The sequence below is a fragment of the Numenius arquata genome, chromosome 2, assembly GCF_964106895.1.
Source record: "Numenius arquata chromosome 2, bNumArq3.hap1.1, whole genome shotgun sequence".
Lineage (NCBI taxonomy): Eukaryota > Metazoa > Chordata > Aves > Charadriiformes > Scolopacidae > Numenius > Numenius arquata.
Window position 1 is genome coordinate 71,274,879 of NC_133577.1, and position 25,524 is coordinate 71,300,402.

The 25,524-nt window shown below is 35.9% G+C and overlaps 1 protein-coding gene across 1 annotated transcript; it reads right to left on the minus strand.

Moving 5' to 3' along the window:
• NUP37 (nucleoporin 37) lies at window positions 1–25,315 on the minus strand. Its single transcript, XM_074168212.1, has 10 exons — window positions 25,224–25,315; window positions 23,672–23,891; window positions 21,293–21,417; window positions 20,233–20,305; window positions 14,611–14,705; window positions 4,852–4,942; window positions 2,235–2,416; window positions 1,672–1,722; window positions 1,195–1,288; window positions 1–359 (listed from the first exon to the last, which is right to left on the minus strand). The coding sequence occupies exons 2-10, from the start codon at window positions 23,825–23,827 to the stop codon at window positions 246–248; spliced, it is 981 nt and encodes a 326-aa protein (XP_074024313.1). The 5' UTR covers window positions 23,828–23,891; window positions 25,224–25,315; the 3' UTR covers window positions 1–245.
• Window positions 25,316–25,524: the final 209 nt, after the last annotated feature.

The following is a 25,524-nucleotide window of genomic DNA, read 5'->3' on the forward strand; positions in this document are numbered from 1 at the left end:
CCATGTTAAAAAGAAGTGTACATTTTATTTTAAGGGAAGTAACCAGTATAAGATGTTTGATAACCAATTTTACAAAAGCTCTTGTATTTGCAAGCTAAAAATCAAACACAAATGTTTCATATTTCACTTGTTCCTTTCTTAAGTTCTCCAAGTGAATAAATACCAGTACAAAGAGTAAATTCTTTCATTTTATTAGAAAAGAGACATTATGCTGTAAAGTTTCATATAGAAGGCAAATGCTTGTTTTACATTTCAGTTACCCAGAAGAAAATTTTATGATCTCCTCCGACTGCACATAATGGAAGAGTTCTATGCCACGTCAGACCAGATCCTACAGCTGCGGTACCAGTAAGAATGGGCTTTAAAAAAAAAACAGAGAGAGAGAAATATCAATAAAACGTACCATATAAATGATTTCTATACCACATATACCAAGTTGCATAGACAAAAGAAACACCATAGATTTAGTACTCCTTAACAAACACAGTTAAAATACAATGGAAATCCAACTGAAAAATCTGATTACCTGCTACTTAGTTCCAGTAGCTACTTAATACATTTAAGTAAGATACAGCAAAATATTCCATGATAACAAATTGTTTCAACTATTTTCATTATTATTAACATTATTATTATTATTATTTTAAAGGAATACTTTCAAACTTAAAAATATTTTTAATGAAATTATTTCTTGTTATTTAAGCTTATGCAAAACTAGTATGTTTGGAGGTAATATTTTTACTGTAAGCATTACAAATGTATACTAACTCCAGCAAAACCAAAATATTTCCTATGCTTTGTGTTCATTGCCTGCCTCTGGATATATTTTCATTAATGATTTCAAATTTAATTAGTTCAAACCTGTAAAATACACAACCAGTATTTGTAGCTTCTTTAGAATTAGGAATACTGAAAAATGTATTAAATAACAGGTTAAATGTGTTTTTCTCCCCCTTCGCACCAATAAGGAAAGCAAAATAAAACATATAGATCAAGCAACTTTTAAAATAGCAGGTTAAGTGTGGTGTTATTTTTTTTTTAACTTAGCATGGATGACACAAAATAAAATAGGTAGACCAAGTGGCATTTCTGGATGGTTTGGGCTAGTTTTTAATTGTAGCTTTTAACTATTTATGAGCCTGATTTGAAGAGAACAGATGCAATTGCAGTCAAAAACTGAACTCAAAAATGTACCTGGGGATGTCCTAAATGATGAACAAGCAATTGAGTAGTTGTCTTTCCTGGATATCCAGTGGTTGCAAATAGATTTTCATTCACTCGGGACCACCTATGAATAAAATGAATATACTTTTCAAATATCCCCATCAGACTATCAGTCAAAGTGCAGACAAAGTGGAGGTCTTTCCCTTGTGGTTAACTGCGTTAAGATGTCAGATATTCCACTGACACCAGAGAAATAAATTCAGAGAAACAGCTTGTAAATGATTCACCACTCACAGCCCCGAAAGCATGTCATAGTAAAACAGAAATCATGGGACTGCTACACATATATACGAAATGTAGGTGATTCACAGATTTGACAAAGTTTATAGACCAGGTCCCCCTAAAAATTAGGTAAATGAGACACAACCAGGTCCCTGAACTCCCAACTGCTTGCATATACATACATTTATATAGACAAAACCCACAGAATAGAGACAACACTTATACCTGAATAATCTGGCTCGATCAGCATGGACGGGTCTCTTATCCTGTGGGTAACTAAAACAGACATTCAGGGTAAAAACCTGTTCTGCAAACAACTACAGCTCATACAGTAAGTACCAAAAGCATGTATCATTTAAACAGTAAAGGGGACACATTGTCTACTCTCTATGAAGAAGCTGAGGGAAAACCGGAGCATTCCTTCAGCTTACATCTCAGTCTGGAGTAGGAAAAGTGAAGTAGTTATCCAGGTTATTATGGTTCAATAATTATGTATTTATGAGTTAGAATGAAATTAACAAACACATGGAACTTACAGTTAAAGGTAAGCAGTAGTGAGGTACTGCCTCAGACAACGTTATTTTTAACAGATAAATACTGATAAAGATGAAACAAAAAATGCCAGGGAACAATCTCTATTGATTTCATAATTCCTGATGATTGCTAATTTATTTACTGAATAGGTGATGTAATGCATAGTGCATTTAAGTGCTGTATCAGCAAAATAGCCACATCTCCTCATGTACTGCTTTAAAGAATAAAGAAAGCCATCTCATGTATAAAAATACCTGGAGCGAGTGATATCCCAGATTAGCCAATCATTTCCAGCAACTGCTCCAATTTTAAGAGTATTTTTTAAACACCAGTCTGCTGACATCAGTGGCGTTTGTTCACACTCTAGAGAGAGAATGGCCTGCTGTGTAATTAGATCATAGAATCGTATTGTTCCATTCTTCTCCGCTACCATCAGCTGTTAAAAGAAATTAATAGAACATTGCGCATGTAAAGAATCTTATTTCTATCAGTACTGTTTAATATCTTCATCAATGACATAGACAGTGGGATCAAATGCACCCTCAGCGAGTCTGTAGATGACACCAAGCTGACTGATGTGGTTGACACACCTGAGGGATGGGATGCCATCCAGGGGGACCTGGACAAGTTCAAGAAGCAGGCCCATGTGAACCTCATGAGGTTTAACAAGGCCAAGTACAAGCTCCTGCACCTGGGTCGGGGCAATCCCTAGTCTCAGTACAGGCTGGGAGATAAAGGGATTGAGAGCAGCCCTGCTGAGAAGGACTTGGGGATATACTGGTGGATGAAAAGCTGGACGTGAGCCAGCAACGCACAGATGCACCCCAGAAAGCCAACCATGTACTGGGCTGCATCAAAAGAAGCGTGGCCAGCAGGCTGAGGGAGGTCATTCTGCCCCTCTGCTCTGCTCTGGCAAGACCCCACCTGGAGTTACTGTGTCCAGCTCTGGAGCCCCCAACATGAGAAGGACAAGGACCTGTTGGACCGAGTCCAGAGGAGAGGGCCACAAAGATGAGAGGGCTGGAGCACCTCTCCTATGAGGACAGGCTGAGAGAGCTGGGGTTGTTCAGCCTGGAGAAGCGAAGGCTCCGAGGAGACCTCATAGCAGCCTTTCAGTACTTAAAGAGGGCTTACAAGAAAGATGGGGAGAAACTTTTTAGCAGGGCCTGTTGCAACAGGTAATGGTTTTAAACTAAAAGAGGGTAGATTTAGACTAGATATAAGGAAGATTTTTTTTTTTTTTTTTTTTTTATTGAGGGTGGTGAAACACTGGAACAGGTTGCCCAGTGATTACATAGTGATTACATGACTTTATCTATATATGTCTTCAGATATTTATGTCTATAATTTTGGTGCTGAGAAGCACCACTTCTTAACCACAGATGCACTGTGCTTTTAGAATTGTAAAATGCAAAGTTATTCTTTTGAAATTAAAAAGTTTCTGTTCTGACTACAAAGAACTGACTGACGTAGCGCTGTACAAGGAAAACAACAGTATTGATCTTTTTAACTGTAGAATCCGCATTCACGCTTACTGAATTTATATACCCTCTCTTGCTTCCTCCTATAACCGTTTGCACAGACTTCATCTAAACTTTTTCTATTAAAGTAATATATTCAAGTAGTTGTTTATTAAGTATTGTAGAAAGAGCTTTCTGGTTAAATGATGAAAGAGCTTTTCTCCATGAGGAGACAATGGTTCTCAGATAATCATGAACAATAATTAAAGCAGGCAAAGAACTATTAAAAAAAATACTCCAATAACATCCAAGTTTGCTTAAAAAAAGAAAGCTATCACCAAAACATTCTCATCTGCAAACTACAGGACATGCCGCAGTAAGCGTTTTGACCTGCAATAAGCTCTTCAGCAACCATCAGTCTGTCAAGTTTTACTAGCTTTTTGAAGGGGTTTTTCTTTACAAAAAAACCCCAAACCTCTGCCTACTCTTTAATAAGGGTCAAATGAAAAACAAGCTAATATGCAAGGTTGGTGTAATATTGCAGTATTTTTAGGCTAATCTAGTAATTTTGTTGTGCTAACAAAATTGCCCAGTAGCAAAAGTAGCAAACACATTCAATTGTGATACCACCTGAATCAACAGTTTTTCTAGTTTTCTTAGTAAGGACCGGATATTGATATTGGTGGAAAGTGTGGTGAGAATAGAGATCCTTCTTCCCTATTGCTATGTAAATATTTTGATACCTTATTTGACTGCTTTTCTCTGTCCTAGCGTGTGTTTTTGTGGCAAACAAAACAACTACTTGTAGCTGCGTAAGGCAGTTATTGATTGGCACAACAGGAATAATAAACCCAAGACTGCAAGGACTAGACCATTAATGAAGCTGAATATTTTGGTTTATATCAGCTGATTAATCCTCCCCAGTACAATAAACAGATAAGTATAAAATCACAGCTTATTGATTTGTTTTGATTTTTCAGCACATACTTCATATATTCCAAGCGAGAACAACAACAAAAAAATCCCTTGCTAACTTCAAAAAGATTCTTTTCAAAACTTGGCATGCTTTGTAAGAGCCTATGTTATTGGTGAACTGTAACTGAGAAAAACTTGAACTTTTCTGTGGTAACTGTAAGTTAATATGCAATCAGCAGAATAGTTATTAGCAACAACTGATGTATGTAATCAAGAATATTTCTGATAGCAGGAGCAAGGAACTGAAGGTAAAATGATGAGAATGAGAATTAATTTACAGTGACTTCACGTTAGCAGATCCAACCATTAATGAGTTACAATGTACACTAGCTCCCCAAACTTAAATCTTCCTATAGCATCAGAGATTCACAGTTTAGAAAAGTCTACCATCCTGTTACTTTAAAGGTGGTGAGCATGAAGAGCTGGAAAACACAACCTTAAAATCCTCCTCAGGATGCCAGCAAACACTCATTCCAGGAGAACGTAAGACAAAATGGGCCTTCTCATTTCCTTCCAAATCCCAGACTCTAAAGCAAAAAACAAACAAACAAAACCCTGCATAGTATTAAATGTATTGCCATTTCACTGAAAATACATTAATTTTCAATGCCTCAATACATTCACAAAGGAAGTGACCAAATTAAATAGTGTTCATGCTTTATCATTTCAAGAAGTCAGTAACAGCGGTCAGTGCTGAAGATAATGCATTTTAACATTGTTAATTAGGCAGAGCCTCTGTTTAAAAGGGCAATATCCAAATAACTTGGCAAGTTTAATTGCCAAGACATGAAGTCTAGATGATATGTTCCCACTTTATTCATAAGTCAACACTACAGTCTTTGCACTATACCATAAATAACAGTGAGAGAGTACAAAGCAGGAAGGTCAGTGTTGGTCTGACTGATAAAAGCAACTTAGAGTGAAGTACCAAGCAACTTAAATCATCCACGTTACCATGTAAAGGGTAAGACCATGCTCTGAAGTACTTTGCTTGTCTAATATATGAATTTCCATTTCTTCCCAGTAAGACAAGATTGAGTAATGGAAATATAAGAACTAAATATGAAGCTAAGGCAAACAAAAGGATCTATGGCAGAGGTAACACTGGCCCACAAAGGGTCTTGGCAAGCTTTCAGCAAAGAAATCACATGTGCCAGTTTAATCTTCTCCTGTAGAAGCACCTACACTACATATCAAGCAGTTTAAAAAAAGTATTTAAAGAATCAACAATATTTGATCAATATGGACTGACAGGAAAGTGTATTCTGAAACACCAAAACTAGGTTAGGCGATGAGTGAGTTTTCTTTGGATGCATTTGACATGAGTGTTAATGAGCCATGAAGCTACTTTGTTTATAAAATGCAACAAAACCAAAACTGAGACCATTTTACCTCACAGCCACTGCTCAGCTGCCTCTTTTCTTACAAAATCAGTAGCTCAGTTGCGGGACAAAGGCATCACAGTTGTGAAGATCAGTCTGAACCACAAGGCTGCATACTAATTATATGCATTTTCACACCAAAACATACACATATATCCTTCCTCCCTGACATGCAAAACCTTAGAAACAGCCAATTTTTTAAGTAGTGTTCTGCCCAGTCTTTTGAGTTTGATGAGCGGCTATGTACTAGTATTGTTTATTCTAGAGGATTTTTGCTGACTTCCTCCAGACTTTTTCAGTTTATATCTCACCAGGGTGCTTAGAGCCTTATATTTAAGAGATTTCAAAAAACTCTTAAATAATACATCATAAGTCTAGACAAAATATATGGGAATAAAGTAAATATGTTTAATGAACAACGTTGTTTTCTTATGCCAAACCACAACAGATCAAATATTTGTTTTCCCTGTAGAAAACACAGGGTCTCTAATCTTGAAGGATCAGTGTCCTTATTAAAAAAAGTCAAAACAAAAACCTGACAACCGTTTAAAAAATGAAATATCTACTTGATTAGGTAATTTAGAAACATACAATACTTTCTTCTACTGCCAAAAATTTTGCCTTGTAGATTTGTCCAAGTCAAATCAACACTCTCCATGTGTATTTACTGTGCAGGGAGAAAATTATGATACAACAGAAGACGGTGAATCATTTTGGCCAAAGGAGCATGCCATCATGTTTCCTTCCCTGAAGTGAGTGAGGTTATTAGGTGTTGAGACAGAAATTTATGCTTTCTACCTCCCTAACTTTGTTATTTATAAAATGCCCAACTTGCATCTCTTGCTTTGTAAGAATGGCAAGATTGTTAGTAACAAACAGTATGGGAGGGGGGAAAAAAGGATAAATGCCCCTCTTATATTTTCTTCTTTCTTTCTTGATAATAAAGATGTTATCATTTAGTTTTGAAAAAAAACCACCAAACCCAAACCAGGCGATACATATCAAAACAGATCCTTGTCTGAATGCATCAAGTCCATGCTGGTATGGAAGTTTACAATTCCATATGTGTTCAATTAACTCTTTTCAATATTTCTTTGTGACTAACCCAAGTAAGAAATGTGCAAAGACCAAAAATTTAGTCAAACTGAATTTCAGTTACTCAATTACTCAGTAATCATAACCAAATCAGCTACAGATGCTAAAAAAAAACCTTCAAGTTTTGTCCACATTCCTATCATGTAAATCAATCCAAAAAGACTGAGCATTTTGTCTCCCATTCAAAGCCCTTGCAACTTTACTAATATCACCATGATTTTATACCAAAGCAAACTAGTATCGACTTTTCTCCAAAAACCCTGCAATGTGTCACTCCTCTTACTTCTCCTCCTCCCCCCACCAACTATTGTTATATAGACTTGCTATTGGGCTAGTGGTATTTTTTTTTTTATATTTAAAAAAGCTTCCACAATAAATTTAAACGATAGAAGTATGAATAACCACAGAAGTATGAATAACCACAGCTGAAATAAGGGCCAAAGTTCAAATAATGGAAGGCCTCAAAAGTAATATGTAATCTTCTTAGTAAATTCACTATTTTTTTAAGTAACTAAGGACTGAGAAATTATGTGCTGTAGTACTCACTATTTAAACAAACTCAAAATACAGATAGTTGCAAATACTGTTAAAGAAAATTATTGAAATACTGGTATATTTCTTTTGTCGCACATATCCTATGATTAAACAAATAAATGACAACTGCAGTCATCTCAAAGCATGAAGACATTCAAGCTATGTTGGAACAACTATATTGTATGTTGTATGCATAATGACATGCTGCATGTGTACAGTAATTTTATCATACAATGGACTTTTATTAAGATTGGCAAAGTATTCATTAGAATATCTGAAAACCTGTCTTGTGGCAATGGAGATGATCCTTATTTTATATTCTAACTTTCTGAATTTTGAATAATTCTAACTAGAGAACAAAACCAAATCTGAATAACTGAATAAAACTCATCATTTGCAACAGTAAAAGAACATTACCATATTGCAACCTTCAGGCATTTCTCAAATACCCAGAAGATGGAAATTAAATATGGAATTCTTTCAACATAAGATTTCCAACAATTTTAGTGAGTGGGGTGGGGCTAGAACAAATCTTGACATCTGATACCATTCACAACCACAAAGCATGATCCGCTATATGTGGACCACTATTCATAGATTACTAACCTCCTCTTAAAAATGCCCAACATGTTTTCTTTCTCGTTTGTTTTTTTTTTTTTTTAAATAATATCTAACTTAAATACCCCTTGCTGACACTTCTTTATATGTCCATCAGACACATTCCACTTGCAAGGAAAATCCTATCACCCCTGAAAAGCCTCCAGGACTATGAAGAAGGGAGAGATTCCTGTTACAGGGATCACACAACAGAAGTAAAGAGTGAAGTTGTTCCTCACTGAGCACAAAGAGTGAGGAGAGAAAGATCTCGGAAAAGGAAAATGGAAATACAGAGATTAGTTTACACTGTGGAGAATACAACCAACCCTGGCCTTGTCTAAGATCTTCTGCCAACTGCATATGGAGGTGGATATCAAAGACCGGAAGAGGATACTAGGTAGGACATGAAAGAACAGAAGGCTGAAGTGCAACGGTAGAAATCCCGTCCAGCTGTTCAGAAGAAGAGGGAGGTGTAATGTTAAAGATAATTTCTAGTAATTTATTTTATTTTACTGACAAAATAAAGATTTTTTTTTATAAATCAGGTAATGCACTGCCCAACAGTTCACTGCTGCAGAATCTGTAGCAGAATTAGACAGCAGAACTCCCTGTTTGCCACACTGTGGAGAACAAGCCAGAAGACAAGAACTATGCAAACAAAGGTTTCATGAGGAGAAAGGGGCAATTCATGTGTGCTGCCTAGCACTAGTCCACCAGGCACAACCATCTTCAACTATCTCCTGACTCAGCATACAGCATCCTAAATTTGTGACTGGAGAGCATTTCCTTTACTTATTTTTTATTCATTAAATAAAAGTCTTTTTGTAGAGTAAATGTGTAAATACTCTTTCAGAAAGTTAACGTGTTCACCATTTTCTTGTGGTGGCCAAAGGAAGTGTCAATATCATTACTCTGTGATTCCACGATTAAAGAATTAGTAATTGGAATCTTTCAAATTCTGACATTAAAATCCATGTTACATCTAGCTTCTTGTAATATCTACTTGGATATGCAAGCATTCATCTATTTTTCACTGATAACTGTGGGATGTAATTCCAATTATTCTCTGCAGTGTTGGTAAAAGTAGGAGGAGCTGCAAATGTACCATCTCAAGCGGCTGGACTGACTGTTCTTTGCTAACATGAATTTCAGGACAAGTACCCTCAGAAATAAGTCCAAGAAATACAGACTACTACTGTAATACCCTTAAAGTTACCTAAAGCAAAGCCAGAGGCTAAGCAGTAATTTTGCACAAATGTGAAGCTTCAGTTGTATCATTTCAACCAAAGACAAATTAGCTGTTAGAGTTATCAGCTTATTGTTTCCAATGTAGACATAAAACTAAATGCTTCTGTGGGATGACTGTTACTGAGATGCTCAATTACAATTTTGCCAATCAGTTCCTAAAATACAAGGTAACTGCTAACTAAGTCTAATGCAGTGATTTCTATTTAGAATAATTTATAGGCTAGACTACTTTCTAGGACTGTGTGACCCGTAACATAAGTCATAATGCGTCACAGAGGAAATGGCTACCATTTCATCTGCATATTTTGAAGACTTCCTAACTAAAGGCTTATTCATCCACACTGAAGACCAGACTGAAGTAACGTTCCAAACATTTAATATAGAAAGCGATTTATTTATTTATTTATCTAAAGCTGACTGGGTACTGTGACAGAAGGCCAGCTAATACTTGCATAGTGATTTTGAAGTACAGCAGAAGTTGTTGGTTATTATAACAGAAATTGCGTAAGACTACATTCGGGGAACATACAGAGATGCAGACAAAAAGCGTGAGAAGTCAAAGACTAGACTCTTAAAAATAATCCAAGACTCTCCTTTATTTTCATTTATTATAATGCACAACCAGCTTGATAATTATAATCAGCATACCTCATAAAGGATAAATATTTTGGTACGACTTTTCTTATATGAAGAGACACTGGGGAATTCTATCACAACAAACAGATGAAGATAGAACAACATGAAATAAGATACCTTCTTCAAAAATTTTGGCAAAACCCTGTAATTGAGTGCACTAGGCATGAGAAAATACAAATAAAATAGGATTCTGGAGGCAGGAATAAGTGAGAATGGCAACAAGTTGCCAAAAGACTGAAGTATTTAGTGAATTAACAAGGTAAGACAAGTGCAACAAACACTGGCAACACATCAAAGAAGACAAGACAAACACTGGCTTTTCTTCATATTGTCTGGAGAAAGACCTGCACAAAATAACTAAGAAATAAGAGTACCATGGAAACAAATATACTACAGATTAAAAAAAACTAAAACCAGATGAAACACTACAATAAATTTTGAGACTCTAGTTAATTTAGTTTCCCATTATATCAAACCCTTCCCCCGAATCTCTGTCCAGGGAGCAAAACTAACCTTCTGATGGACTGGCATTTGTTGTATGTACAACAGAGAAGGCTGAACTTGACCATGACTGATAAATAAATTCACAAAGTCCTTCTCTATGAAGCAACGTGAGCCACAGCATAGTAACTAACAGAACTCGGAAAGGAATTGAAGGGCAAAAACATTCACAGATAAAGTGGAAGATAAGTCAACTGTACATTCTTTTCTATTACACACACAAAAAAGAGAGGAAGATGATGTAGTTTAAAGAATAATTAGGAAAAAAAAAAAAAAAGAAAAAGCTCCTTTTCAGCTTTTAAAAATGCAAGCCAATCCAGCACTTGGTGACCATAAGAAATTGTCATGCTGCCATTTTAAAGGGCCTTACGCTGTCAGTAATCTTTCAGTTCAATATCAGGATGAAGCATGAGGTGTTTATCAATCAGATGCATTAGCCTTTTAGCAGTCAGAGGTAAATTTTTAGCATGCATATAAGACTAGTGTTTTTTACCAGGATGGTATTTTGCATGAAATACTTCAAAAAACATCAGATACTGTCAAAAACTACCAACAGCGGAGGGACGTCTGTTAAGCTCGTGCTGTTTTCCAAACATCTCCTATGTTCTTTTTGCAGAAGCTTCATTAAGTATCAGAACAAAATGATTTGTACATCTGAATCCCAGCAGCCTCCTATGTGTTTTCAAATCATAACAAAAAAAACACCAATATATTCTTTTTCCTTAATAGTGATGCACAGGGAGCTGCAGACAGTTCTCACTAGCAAAGTGGGATGCATGAGTTCCTACACAGAATGCAAATATTCAAAGTTTATAATACTTTAACATTTTAAGGAATTAAATGAAATATTCCTTAAAGCTATCCTAAGAGATTTTGTCTTATTCATTAAAAATACTCTTTTACCAAGAAATGGATGAGCAAAGTACTTTAATTGCACGTAAATATTATATAGAATGTTGAAACTGACATAGGGAAGACAGATCATGAAGAAAAAACAACTAGATTTGAAGGAAAACAGATTAAATCCAAGAGGTAATTTTCTTTTCTGTCATGACCAAGTTTGCCTTTCAGCAGAAATGTATAAGTATCCTAAATTTGATTTTTTTAATGTATACACAAGATCCTTACTTGTATTTATTTTTACTTCAGTTATACGCAATATGTTAACACATATGACATAAATAAAACTGATTCAATTTTTTAATATAACAGTAGTTATTTTAGCAATTTCCTCTGCCAGTCTTTTACCATTTTCTTTAACTTTTGCAATCAAACATCAAAGATAATTTTATTTCTATTTTTTAAGAGAGTAAAGCAATTATGAAGTGAATAAAAATGTGAAATACAGGAAACTATCTTGTCAGTTCCTCAATATTAGTTTACTATGTATTACAGTATAAAATAAACATAATTTGAAAATTACAATATCCTGCCAAAGATATAAATTAACTATATGCTTGTGAACAGCTTCATCCATCTTGTAACATCCTTGGGACAAAATGAAGGAATAATATTTGATATTTAGGACCCAGGACTTGAGTTTTTCAATCAGCTTTGCAGATGCAATTTTAGCTACAGGAATTCTGATCTTTAATAAAAATGCAGTTGTGAGTAACTGCAACATGGTGGGTTTTAAGAGTCTTCCAAAGGTCTCTTCTTTCAGAAAAGCAATTCTTTTTAAGGTTCTATTAGTTTTGAGATTAAGTGCAGAGAAATGCAAGATTACAAAAGCATACAGCATATTTACATACCAACACTACTTGTCTACGAATGCACACAACACTTATGCACACAACACTTATGCACACAACACTTTTATTCACTACTACATAACATAGATGGATACTGCAATTATTGTTACGCAAGAGTATTTTAAAATCCACTTCACATCTGGGAAAAAGTCTTGTATTGTGAGACCAACAAGGCCAACAAAGACTATGTGCAAGAAACAAGAACTCCTCAATGACATAACAGCAATTAAAAGGTAAAAATATTGAATCACCACAGCCTCTTCAACCAGTATCTGACTTTGACTGACTGTCTTCCAACCAAAATGACTGAACCGAGCTCTGAGATATCACTGTTGCAGCAGCTTGTGGCAAAATTGTTTAGTGCATGAAAACTGAAAATTTGGGTTCCTTAAAGACTTACTACTTAAACTTACTACTGAGTGAAAACCAGGGAAGATCTAAACATGCTTGCATATATTCTGCAAATACTGAGACATTGTATTAAGACATTATTAAGATTTAAAAGTTCTTAACAGAACAATACGCAAATACTCAAAACTTCATGTTTTTGTACTAATTGTTCTAGAACTTTTATTCCAAAGGTATGAACAGATGATGTACCCTGAGAACAATTTCAGGATAGAAACTCAGTACAGACAGAAGAATTATTCCTCTTCTTACATTACTGCTGAAGCAAATTACACAGTAAGTAAGGAATGATTTTGGTAAGTCCCAGGGAATGTATTTTCCATTAGTTTTGAAAGTGTAACCTTTAAATTCAATAAAAAAAGTCTTCATGCTCCACATGCATGAATGGAAAAAATAAGAACTCAAGTAGCCAAAAAAAATCCTACTTATTTCCCGTGGCTTTTAACCAAAGCCTTTATGGTTTGCTGCATAAAATGTCTTTCAGAGTTACTAAGTTGAAATCTTGATAGTATACATTAATTATATCATTTTTATTTCCTTTTAATTTAGTATCAATTAGACTACTGTTTTTGAAACAGCTCTTTCTCATCCCAGGAGGACTAAGCATTTCATAAACAAAAAAAGGCCACACGTTGAAACAGCTCTTTGCTGAATAAGCCCAATATTAGTTTACATTTAATGAAGAAATCAAGGATAGGCAAATAAATTAGAACAAGCTACGAATAGGTCATACATTTCTACTATTCATTTCTAATGATTTTGTTGGGAATACGGACAGGGTGTCTATGGAAAATCTGCCTACTAGTCAAAGTAGCATTTCTGAGTTCCCTAGGGGTGCTAAAATGACAGGCCTTTTAGATTTTCTATTTATGTAGGAGAGAGTAGCTCAATTAAAGCTACTAAACTGTGATTTATAGCAGTTGATGATCTACCCTTTACAAAATCTCATACACAGAGTAACCATTCTCAGAGCTATTCCCTTCTCTCTTAGCCAGGTAGAAAATGGCTTAAGTGAAAAAAAATGACAAAATGACTTCTGTTTCCCATGAATACTACCTGGTCATTTTAATAGGAATTGATATGGTGGTAACTTCAAAGACCAAATATATAATTCATAATCAGAGATAAAACTAAAACTTACTTCCTTAATTGAGACAAGTTTTGAATTATCACAGCTATTACAAAGTCAAAGATGATGCTTTCTCAAGTTTCTTTCTGCTACTGCAAGGACTTGCAAAGCCTGCAGAGCTGCCCTCCTGATCTCTCCACCTGTGAGCTGCTTTGGAGGAACAGGAATAGCAGCTTTATAGATTCATGTGCACTACTAGAAGATGGGGATAGGGGACCTTTTGACAAGGAAAAATTCCTGTACTACAAAACGTTAACCAGCGTTGTTGTTGTTTTTGTTGGTTTTTTTTTTGTTGTTGTTGGTTTTTTTTTCCCCCAAAGTGTTTAACCAAGTTTCCCTTTTACTTCAAGTTACAAGTAACAAAATACATGGGTTTGAAGCAGCTATAATCATGGTATTATGAGCTGCCAGTACCACTCTATTAGTATGGTACTCTCTTTAGGCTATGTAATCCTACCTCCTGGTACGGCTAATAAATTTGGGTAAGCGGACAAGTTCACATACATACACTGGTTTTAAACTTGACTCATCTGATGACAGAATGCACAGAGAGGGTCTGTACAGTCCAGTGATGAGCTTATGCATGCCTTCTCTCTCCTGTTCTCATGCCTTTTATTCCTGTCTCAGCAGAGGAAATTATAGTGTACGTAATTCCAAGACAGAACAGTTTTCTTCACGTTTTATCTAGTTAGTTCAAAATATTGTTTTGAAAAAAAGCAACCCACAAGTCAGAACAAAAAGCCACTCCCCAACCTTGTTAACAAGGCTAGTCCACTTGTCTTGTTAGTGGGCTATGAAGGCCCACTAAAAATAAATAAATAAATGCTTATTTATTTAAGCAAACATATGAAGCATACACACAGAGAAAAAACTAAACACTGCTACTTCAGTAATGTTTTGAACAAAATGCATACCTGCAGGTGTGATCATCACTTACACTTGCAACTTCTTGACCTTCTTTGGGAGCAAACACCAGATCATTAATGTAATCTGAGTGGCCGTCAAATGTCTGTCAACCAGAAAAAAGAAATACTTTTACCTTAGAGCTGACTGTTCCATCAATGTATTTAATAGTCCCACTAAAGAAAAGTGTGTTAAGATAAACCTATCATTTTACAAGGAAGGTAAAAAAGTATTTATCAGTAACTGGAGTTCTTTAAAATAGCAAATTCATGTGTAGATTCATACTGTAGGTGAAAAGACCCCCCACTATTCGTTCTAGTTATCACAGAGGTTAGCTAGATGCTCCTGCTTGACAGAGATCAGTGAAACGCACCAGAACTTTTTATCTTCCTTTCAACCACTTAATTTTGAAGGTAGAAGATAATAAATCTCAGAGAAAAAGAGGAGAATGTGCAGGAAGTGAATGTATGCATGATCTACATATCTTAAAGAACTCTGATTACTGGTAAGTAACTCTTATCTCTGAATAGTAGTTTTTACCAGGGGTTCCTGCAAGCAGAAAGGGAGTTTTTTTCCTGAAGGAGCAATAAACCAGCCATTTTTTCAGCATATGCCCTTTTCCAAGCAGTTGGCACACAAATTGCTTAAGAGGAGATGTCCACTAAAGATGGCAGACCAAAACTCTACCTTGAGAAAACACTGAAAAAAACCTCAGTGAAAGAAGATGAAACAGAAGACAATGCACACTTAAGACTTTAAGAAAACCAAAAATGAGGAACAACAGTAAAAGCAAAACCAAGCAAGCCATACGACACCGTAGCAATTAAGCACAATTTCTATTAAGCATTTGAGAAGAACAGACACAGTGCTTTGTGCTCTCTGCTTTATATGCTGTTGTGCTGAAGAGGAAAGAAAATGGGGTATAGTGCACACTCTTCTTTTACTGTGATTTAATAGATCATCCATTCTCAAATCACAGGATATGAGCACCCACGGTGTGGATGTACATGTGAACTGCCACTCAAAAGCAAACACTTACAGTAGCATCAGAAAGCATGAAATAATTTCAAAGGGAACCTTGTTACTGTGTAAATGTTCTCATCTGAAGCTTCTTAATCATGACAATTTTAATTCAAAGTACTGAGAATAATTTGTATATAACAAAAACCAATTTAGCAGCATAGTTTTTCTGAATAAAAGCAAAATTCCAGTTTTAGTAAAAATTAGAAGTTAGATAATTTTTATGTATTTCACAGGTTTTTCAGCTATCTTGGCCATAATATGAAGACACATTCTTTTTCTCAATTCTATTAAGTGTTTTGTACTTATCTACAAACATCAGTCATCTTTTGAGGTTTACAGTATCCTCAAAAACCTAAGTGAGAACTTATACACACTTAGCATTAAGCAAGCATGCAAAACTCATCTCTTTTAGGGTCCAGTTGAAGTTTAAAGTACGTTCAAATTCATTCTAGGGGCTAGGTATGAATAAATAATCTCTGGTCTCATTAGAAAATCGGTAGCTAGCTAAGATATCAGTTTGCTCCATCTGAGGATTTACCCATATTTTCTCTCATTAATTACATCTATGGTCTTTTTGACAGAAATCTCACTTAAAATTTTAAGTCAGGCAAATGTCCATGTGTAGATGTTGCATCTGTTACTGTTCCATCCTCTTCAGTCCCACTAAGTCTCAAAGCATAACTGCTCTTGTTTTGCCCAGCAAGGTATCATAAAAAGGAGACAAAAATGTCCTCTGGATAACAGGATGACATGGAGAGATTGCAGAGGAAAACAAAGTCGAATGAAAACAACCAGTTTTCTGAAAGGAAAACACACTATCTGTTCCCTAAGTGTAGCTACTCTGAGGAACAAACGCAGAACTGATAAAAAAAGTTCTCTCAAGCATGCACAATAACTAAATCCTCCTCTAAAAATTTTATGAATGCCTCATCAATTCAGTACAGAACATTTTCAGCAGCCAACTTAATTTTTTCCAATAGCTTATAATTTTATTAAAACCTTGTGGATTATACTAGAACTAATACATCCTAAGATGATGCTAAACTATTTAGACAGAAATGCCAAGTCTTTTGAAAATTTTCAGCATTCTGAATTCAAATATGCTGCCTTATTTTACTTCCACAGTTCTGATGAAATATGCTTTTTATTAAACAAAATTTGAAGCAGGAGAAGGAAGCCACAATTCATTTCCAAATGAAAACCTCAAAAGAAGAAAAAGATTTCACGAAGATCCATCAGTCATATTTTACCTTTTGTTTGTTTTTCTGGGCTTGATCCAACCCATAAATTTTGGATTACTCGTGTTGACAAAGTAATGGAAAACTCACTATGCTTCAAGTTCCTTGTTGATAATTACATCAAGACAGTTTTTCCACTGGGAAAACAGAGTAAGATTACTCCGTGTATCCCTCCAGAAGCAACACATACTAACTGTTTACTATAAAAGACAAAATGTTCAGAGATTACATTTTGACTGTAATTACATACTTCCTTCAGCTTTGTTTGCACATTTTGTACCTCTCCTAAGAATCCCATGTGTAAAGTGTGCACCGTACAATGGATCAAAGTTTTCCGTGTGTTTTTTATGAGTTCAACCTCAGGTTTATGAAATGGCTTTTCTGAGATACCAATTGACTGTTACTAAGAAACCACTGTATCAAACTTCCCAGCTCAGCATAGGTCACCAAGTATTTGTGAACATCTGAGATTTTGCAAATACTTTAAATGAGAGTTAGGTGTTACTTTTTTCTTGACAAGAGGTATATAGTACAATGGTCATCCAGGTATAATTAAGATGATTTCCCAGAGAAAGTATTTTCCACACTTAAAAAACCCAGAAGATAGTCTCAAAGACAACATTTTTACCAATATAAACACACTAGTCCACATACTTCCTTTTTACTAATGAGTTCCCCCATTACATATTTTTAAGTATTTTTAGCTGTTTTCTGATTATTTTTAACATTAGACCAAACCTGACCCAGTAACAACATGGATTTTTACTTTTTTCTCAGTACATCCTTAATGAAGTTCTTAGACTGTTAATTCCAGTGATGGAGCTGGCATAAACAAAACTTAACAGTTTTATTATTAAATTCAAGCCAACACTTCTCATTTTATTGCATAAGCACCAAACGATCTTTAGTCTTTTGTAGTGTCAAAAGTGAAGAGGCATCCATGACATCTTCAGCTGACAAAATTCTAGGATCCTTCTGTCTACATTAGACACTGGAGGAGGTTATTCATGTCAACTGGAGTTGAGTAATTAAGGTACTGTAATTGCTTGTTTCCTTCTGAGGCAAAATAACATCCATACTTCTAGTACTTACAGCTGTGACCGTTCAACCTAAATACCATGTTCTAATGTCCAACACCTGTTGCATTAATGCTCTGTGGTCTCTATACTCACTACCTATCATAAAAAATTATTCTGATGTGTTATGCAATGAACATACTTTTGCAGTAGAAATTTATAACTGCAAGTCAGTGTTTTGTGTAGAAAGAAGTTCTAGGGGTAGATGAATCAGTTCTCCAACAAACCTTTTTGTATGAAAAATAATTGCAATCTTAATGGAAATGTAAATGTGGCATTTCAAATTTATTTCTAGGCATCTAGTCAAAGCTACTGTGTAATAAGTTCCCCTAAATTAGAAGTGCATATTTTAAAGCGTCATTTGTGTTGGTCAGATACCAGAAAAAAGTCTTGTCAGAACTGGGAAAACAATAACCCATCACAGAAATTCCATTCTGATAAAACAGCACTCAGCAGACTTGCTATTGAGTTATCCCCTTTGCTTCTCTGGTTGTAATACAGATCATGCACTGAGCTAGAAGATAATTATCTCATTGGGTATATTCAAAATTACCGTTATTTTAAAAATGTGTTGTTTGTCGTCTCATTCTAACTCAGTAAGAAACAGCTTACTAGAATTCATTAGAATAAACCTGCTTAATTGAACTTGTATATTAAAAGCTTAAGCTCATGAATTATCAAAGATGTGTTTGTGTGAAGTTACTTCTCTGAAAGCAATTAGTTCCTAATGAGCAAAATGGCAGATCCCATTGGCAATTCCTAGTTTTAAGTCTAGGCTATATCCCACATCAATGGGGAGAGCCTGAAAGCTGACATAGACATGAAATCTACTCTGGAAAGTATAGAAGAGGACCTTTTGCTAAGGATCAGATGATGTAGGGACAGGAAGAGGAATGAAAGTTATGAACTATAACAGCTGTCATATTCAATTTTTTACAAAACCACAAAAAATTGTTGATCATTAATTAACCTCCAATAAAAATAATTAACAGCTTTTGTATTTATTAAATGTGGAAAAAAAGACTCATCCATGGCTTGAACTAGTGTCCACTGAAGTCAAAAGACTTCTCATTAATTTTAGCAAACAGTCCATCAGGTCCCTTGTTAATCCAAAATAAATAAAAAAATTAGAATTTAGATGCTGAATTTAGCTGAATAGAGCCTGTAGTACCAGGTTCATCCGTATGTTTGATTATTCCCACTTATTAACCATCCATCATCTACACTGTTATAAGTTGTTTCTGTACAACAAATATCCTTGTCTTACTAATACAAATTACCAAACCACAAATGAAAGCCTATTATTTTCTCCTTTATGCTCAATACACAACTCTAACTAGAAGAGGCATTATCATATTCCATAGCACTAAAAAAGAAGGAACCCTCTCCCCTGATTTTTTATTACTAATTAGGCTTGCTTATTCTTGGCTGAGACCTCAACAAATAAATTCAAACTGGTTAGCACAAACATCTAATGAAAATTAGTATTTGGCCTGGGACACTGTTTCAAAGGCAGAATTTTGTAGAATATGTACATATCCAAGTCACATAGGAGTTGACATGTCTTGCAAACAAGAGAAATCTCCAGAAAACCAATCTTCAGCTTAAAAGTGAACACAGTATTTAGACCTGGCCTCTTTTATATCACTGTTTTAAGAACACTACTATCTACACTGAAAGTAGGAGAAGTGAAATTGTATTAGAAGTAGACATTTCCTTTGTTTCTATCGTAGAAATAAACAGGTGACAGGCTATGGGCGTGTTTAGTGCCCCTGTCTGCAGTTATGTACTAAATTCAGTATTCTTTAAATTTTCTACCGTTTGAAAGAGCTGAATTACAACTTTCAGTTCCCCATGAAAGAGAACACACTAAATCTGTTTTTCTTATAGAGGAGTCCAATAACCAATACCACATAAAATTTTACAAGTCTCTATATAAATGAACCTTATTCAACATGGTACTTGAAATTCACCTGTAGAACATTCTGTTTCTGAGTGTATTTTAGATGATCCATAAGCCTCTACCTATTTTTTTTTCAATTTGGTTAAATTGTTTCACAAGTACTTTTAAATCAAAAGATCATGTAACTCATAATTCCAGTTATTCCCACTTGAAAGACAGAAAGGTATACACAATGCAACGATTTTCCCTAGAGATAATGGATATAGGATCTGTCACAGTTCAGTGCTCTATCTCACATGGTACGTTAAGCACAATGGGGTAGAAGGGCAGTTAAAGATTAGATTTCACTGAAGACTAAACATTTTTTTTTAAAATCAGCTTAGCTGTCCTTACCTTAAACTCATTCTTGTCCTGCAGGTCTGAAGTAAATAGCCTTAACTTCTTGTCAGAAGCCGCAGTACAAAACCTACACTCAACAGACAAAGAAAAGCCCTTCAGTAAATTAACACTGCAGTAGTTGACTATTTATCAGTTTCCCTTCAGCTTAAACCTGCAAAATAACATGCAAAGCAAAATTCAGATTCTGAAAAAACACCTAAAGCTTCTATCTTAACTTTTCTACTTTTGCAACAATCAGTATAATTGGAACTTATCTATAAAATAGTGTGTATCAAATGCCAAGAGTGGCGTGGTTTCTTTCATGGAAAGAAATGCAAAACATTTTACAAAGCTATATCTGAATCAACTATCAATTACCTAAAATATCTCTCATTGAAACTTCCCTTGGAAGAAGTGAAGTGGCAGATCACAAAAAAGAACCCTCATTATCAGTGTTTTATAATACTGAAACATAAATGCATAAACCAATTTCTAACATATTTTAAACCGAAGACTGTACAAAAATGCAGCAGTAAGCAATCACCATAATTTTGAACAGGCTTACAAGCTATTGAGAACATTTTAATTCTTAAGTGCATATTTAATAGTTAACTATCTTTCTACATTTACACCTCAATGGGTCTCACAAATAGCATCTGACCTACTCCTAAACACAGCCCTTATTATGCAGTCCATTACAAATAGCTTTATAAATCAGGCCATTACAATAGTCTCTTCCTTAGCAAAGTTCTTAAAAGAATTCCTTCTTCACAGATGTACAAAGAAATAACTAACTACATTTTAGTTCCATTAAAATAATGAATAAGGAAAAAAAATATTTACTGCTAGTTCACTAGGGGGAGGGACAAGGGGCACAAGAAGTAGAACAAAAAGTAAACAAAAGAAGACTGACGCTGAGAATGAAAATGTTGTTCTACTGAAGTGTTCAGAGACTTCATCAGTGATTTCTAAAGAGTTGGATTTCACCCATAAGCTTTAACCTTAGTCCAAGACTAAGGAATTAGGGAAAACAGATAAGAAACGAGGATTCACTTTACTAATTTATAATGAATACCTTAACTGGGGAGGTAAAGCATCAAGTCTACTTTCTGGACTCCATGCTATGGCATCAACTCGGATTCCATGATGAAATGTTTTTAGCGTCTTATATTGTATGCCTTCCACTTCCACATCTTCCTCCTATAGAAATATTGTAGTTAGCTAATCCAGAACGTCTTGATGACTTCTAACAATTCAGATTGATATGAAATTGAAAGGCTTTCAAAATAACATGTATCTGGGATCTTTTTAGATTCTAACACCCTCAAGGTGAAAACCTGGAACATAAACAAAGTATTAACTTGAAACATTCAAGTCCTTAAAAATACGTGAAATGACTGCAGTCTCAAGCCAGAGGCCAATGCAGAGCACAAAAATCAGAACTGAGCTACAAAGATGCTGAGTCCATTCTTTGTACAAGTATTATCTTCATAGATACAACTAAAGCCACTTACAACAGTAAGTAAGTGCACACTGCAATGAGAAGAAACAGTGGGAACAAAAGCAAGCATGTCATTTAAGTTATCTTCTCTCCAAGTTGTTTTTACACCATGGAAAAATGCTAGCGTTTCCAGAACAACGTTCTTCAAACAGCAGGAGCTAGAAAGGTACCCTCTGTCATCTAACATGACCAAAATTACTAACTTGGCTATTCTTCCCGCTGGTGAGCACGCTGGATGGTGGGAAAGATGAAACAAGAGGTGGGGTTGCGGACTCAGTCAATCAGGTGACCTCTAAAAAAATGTAGAAGTTTTCAAAACATCTAATGGAGCACCTCAAAGGACATTTCTACAAAATTTTCTCTATGTCACAATTCTGTTTTAAGGTAAAAAACCTTCCTGTATGCTCTCTGCATAATATAGAGGCTAGGAAGAACCTAGCTGAGGAAGCATGAAATTATCCAGTTTTTCAATGCTTTTTGAAGCAAGGAGCAAGAATAGCATTTTCTTCCACTACTTTGAAATACTCAGTGAATCCACAGATGGAAGGGAGAGGAAAATTATAGAAAAACTTCCTTTTACCCGTGGTTGTCAAAATTTTAATTAGTTTCTTTTCAAGACCTACACCAGAAACAAGATAGAGGGCAATACAAACAACAATAGGTTTTTGTGGTGAGCATTAGGTGCTTTTCAGAAAACTTCCAATAGTAAGACTTTGGGGAATAATAATAACAACAACAACAGTTATGCTGCTATTCATATTAGGTTAAGTACAAAATTAATATTGCATAATACAGAACTGAGTTGAAGAAAAAAAAGCTTAAAGATAGATTCCAAAGGTAACAGTTGTCTCCTATTTTCAAGCATCCTTTCAAGAAAAAACCCATCTAATTAAAAAAAAAATCTTATACAACATAAAAATATACAGTATAAAGTATCTTACATTTTTAAAACTTTCCTAATGTGATGACTCTAAATAATTTCAAGGTAAGAAAACATATTTTACTATTTCTAACATTCTATGAGGAAGATCCGATAAAAACAATTGGGAAAGCAAAAAAAAAAAAAATTAGGTAATTATTTTTACAGTCCCTCCTTAAAATAAATATCTATAAAATTAACACAGTCACTTTAGTTGTAAAATTGAAAGCAGTTGTAATCTTTGCTGTTTCGCAGGCTAGCCGAAAGCTTCAGAAGATAATTTAACCTAAACAGCAAACGTACATAGAACAAAATATAACTATGCAAAAAAAGGAGCCAATTACCCTCTGATGATAAAAAATATACAGCAAATATGAAGTCCCACATTTCCAAAGTTACACACTTAAGTTCTCAAATAGCAGTCATCAACATTAGCAAGATATACTAAAACGGGATTACTCTTCCAGTAGAGCACTCCTGGGTTTTTTGCAGTCTATTCAGGGAGTGCAGTGACAGGATGAGGGTAGCAACTTTAAACTGAAAGAGGGTAGGCTTAGATTAGATATTAGGAAGAAAATCTTTACTCTGAGGGTGATGAGACACTGGAACAGGTTGCCCAGAGAAGCTGTGGATGCCCCATCCCTGGAGATGTTCAAGGCCAGGCTGGATGGGGCTTGAAGCAACCTGGTCTAGTGGGAGATGTCCCTGCCGATGGCAACAGGGTGGGAACTACATAATCTTTAAGGTCCCTTCCAACCCAAACCATTCTATGATTCTATTCAAAAGGAACTTGATACCAGCAGGATAGTAATTAATACCAAAGTGTATTTTATATATGTATACTTATATATTTATATATTTTCTTGAAGAATAAACATCCCAAACTTGTTAATGTAACGCACAAGTAAAACTTTCCCCTGGTTACAAGGGGAGGGGTGGAAACAGGAAAGCGACCACAGTCTTGGTGCAGTAGAGGTGCTGGCAAAGTAAGTGTCAGGAAGCAACTAATAAAATCAACAATAACAGAAACTTACCTGAAATCTGCACAATCCAACAACTACATAATTATTGCCACCATACGCAATGAGGGAACATGCATCTCCACTCTCAAACGGATTGAATTTTACCACGTGCACGTAATCTTCACAATCCACAGTGTAAGCAATGTTTCTAGTAGAATCTTGCTTCATTTTCAGTGGACCAAGTTAAGTTATCATGGAAGTGATGTCTTCTCCAGGATGAAAATCTACATTCCTACACAGAAAGTTTTAAAAAGCACGCATTACTCATTTGCCTGAAGAAAAAAATGTAAAAGGTATTTGTGGCACAAAACCCCAAAGTTTCCTGAAATATCATATTTAGGAACACAAAAACTCTTGCACTTAAACTCATTATTTTTAGATGTAGCATGTAGTTTCATCAAAAGATTGACTAAATTAACACACACACATTCAAAACTGTCTCTACAGACTTCAGCACTTAACTGCAGATTTTGTGCTACTGTTGGAAACCCAACACTGAGACAGGAAATTAAGTAACTGCACACATCAGAAAAGTCACATACAGAATTTTAAAATTTTCAACCAAATTACAAGAAATACTACATTACTACCTTCAAATTCTTTTTACTTATGTCCCTCTTTAAAGACTGTGTCTAACTAAAAGTAGATTTAATCAAGGCTGCAAAACTGTAAATAAGAATGCTGTCATGCATAATATTCAAACATGGTTTCATGACTTAAACGTCCTCAACTGCAGACAACCTATACCTCTGTGTACTAAAGAGCTTATATGTTACTATATTCAACCAGTTTTCAAGCAAATTAGGTTCAGGCGGAGATGCACAACTGATTTCAGAACAACTCCTTTTAGTCCCAGTACAGACTTGACACTAATTTAAGCCTTTTTTTGGGAAATCAGACCTTTAATTACACACCACGTGGAAAACCAGCTTTAAATCTCTGACGTTTGACAGATTTTTCTGTGTTAACAATCTGAAGGCCTCAGCATCCAAGACTGAGTATTTTGCTTGGGAGCCACCCAGGTTTGACACGGGCATCACTGAGACGCAAGGACGCTCTCCATAGTTGCAATATTTATTTATTTATTAATTACCGTGACAAACCACCACATTAACATAAATAAACTTAGCCATATAACTCTTATGCTCCTAACTTAGCCATGCTCCTAAACCCAAATGCAAATTTTAACCCTATCGATAGTTTTCTTCCTTCAAGGCTTCCCACAAAGACAGGCCACCTGACCAGCTTTTGGTGAAAATACCAAGAATGCCATTAGCTTCATTCTTTCAGGAAACACAATTCGGGCAAATCAGCCGCGTGGGTGCCCGTTACCCACCCCGTCCCCCTTTACCCTCCTGCTCCTTCCTTTTCCCTTCAGGGCCCAGCTATCATTCCCGAGCGAGGCTGCCACAGACTGGGCCGGCCCCCCAAGCGCTACAGGTCCTCAGGCAAAGGCGAGAGCCTGACTAGGCCAGGCCAGCTCCTAGGTCTGACCGGCCGAAGCTCCGAATTCCCCCCTACAATCCCAGGACGGGACAACCCCCTACCCTCACCTCGCACCCACCTTCACGGCCCCGAGTCACCCACTGGCACACCACAGACACCGCCTCTCCCGCCAGCGGCGCTTCCCACCCCAGAAGCAGCTACCCCTGTGCTTCCGGGTCAAAGGCTCCCGCTCTCTAATTGGGCAGCTGCGGAGGATTTAAATTTAAACCGCCGGTGAGGGCAGTTAGGCGTCCATAACCGGCTCGCTATGCCAGTGGCTCTGGCGTCCCTGTCAGGCAGGAAGCGCCGCTTGGGGAAGCGGGAGCGGCTCTGGCTTCCCTGTCAGGCAGGTAGCGCCGCTTGGAGAAGCGGGGACCCTC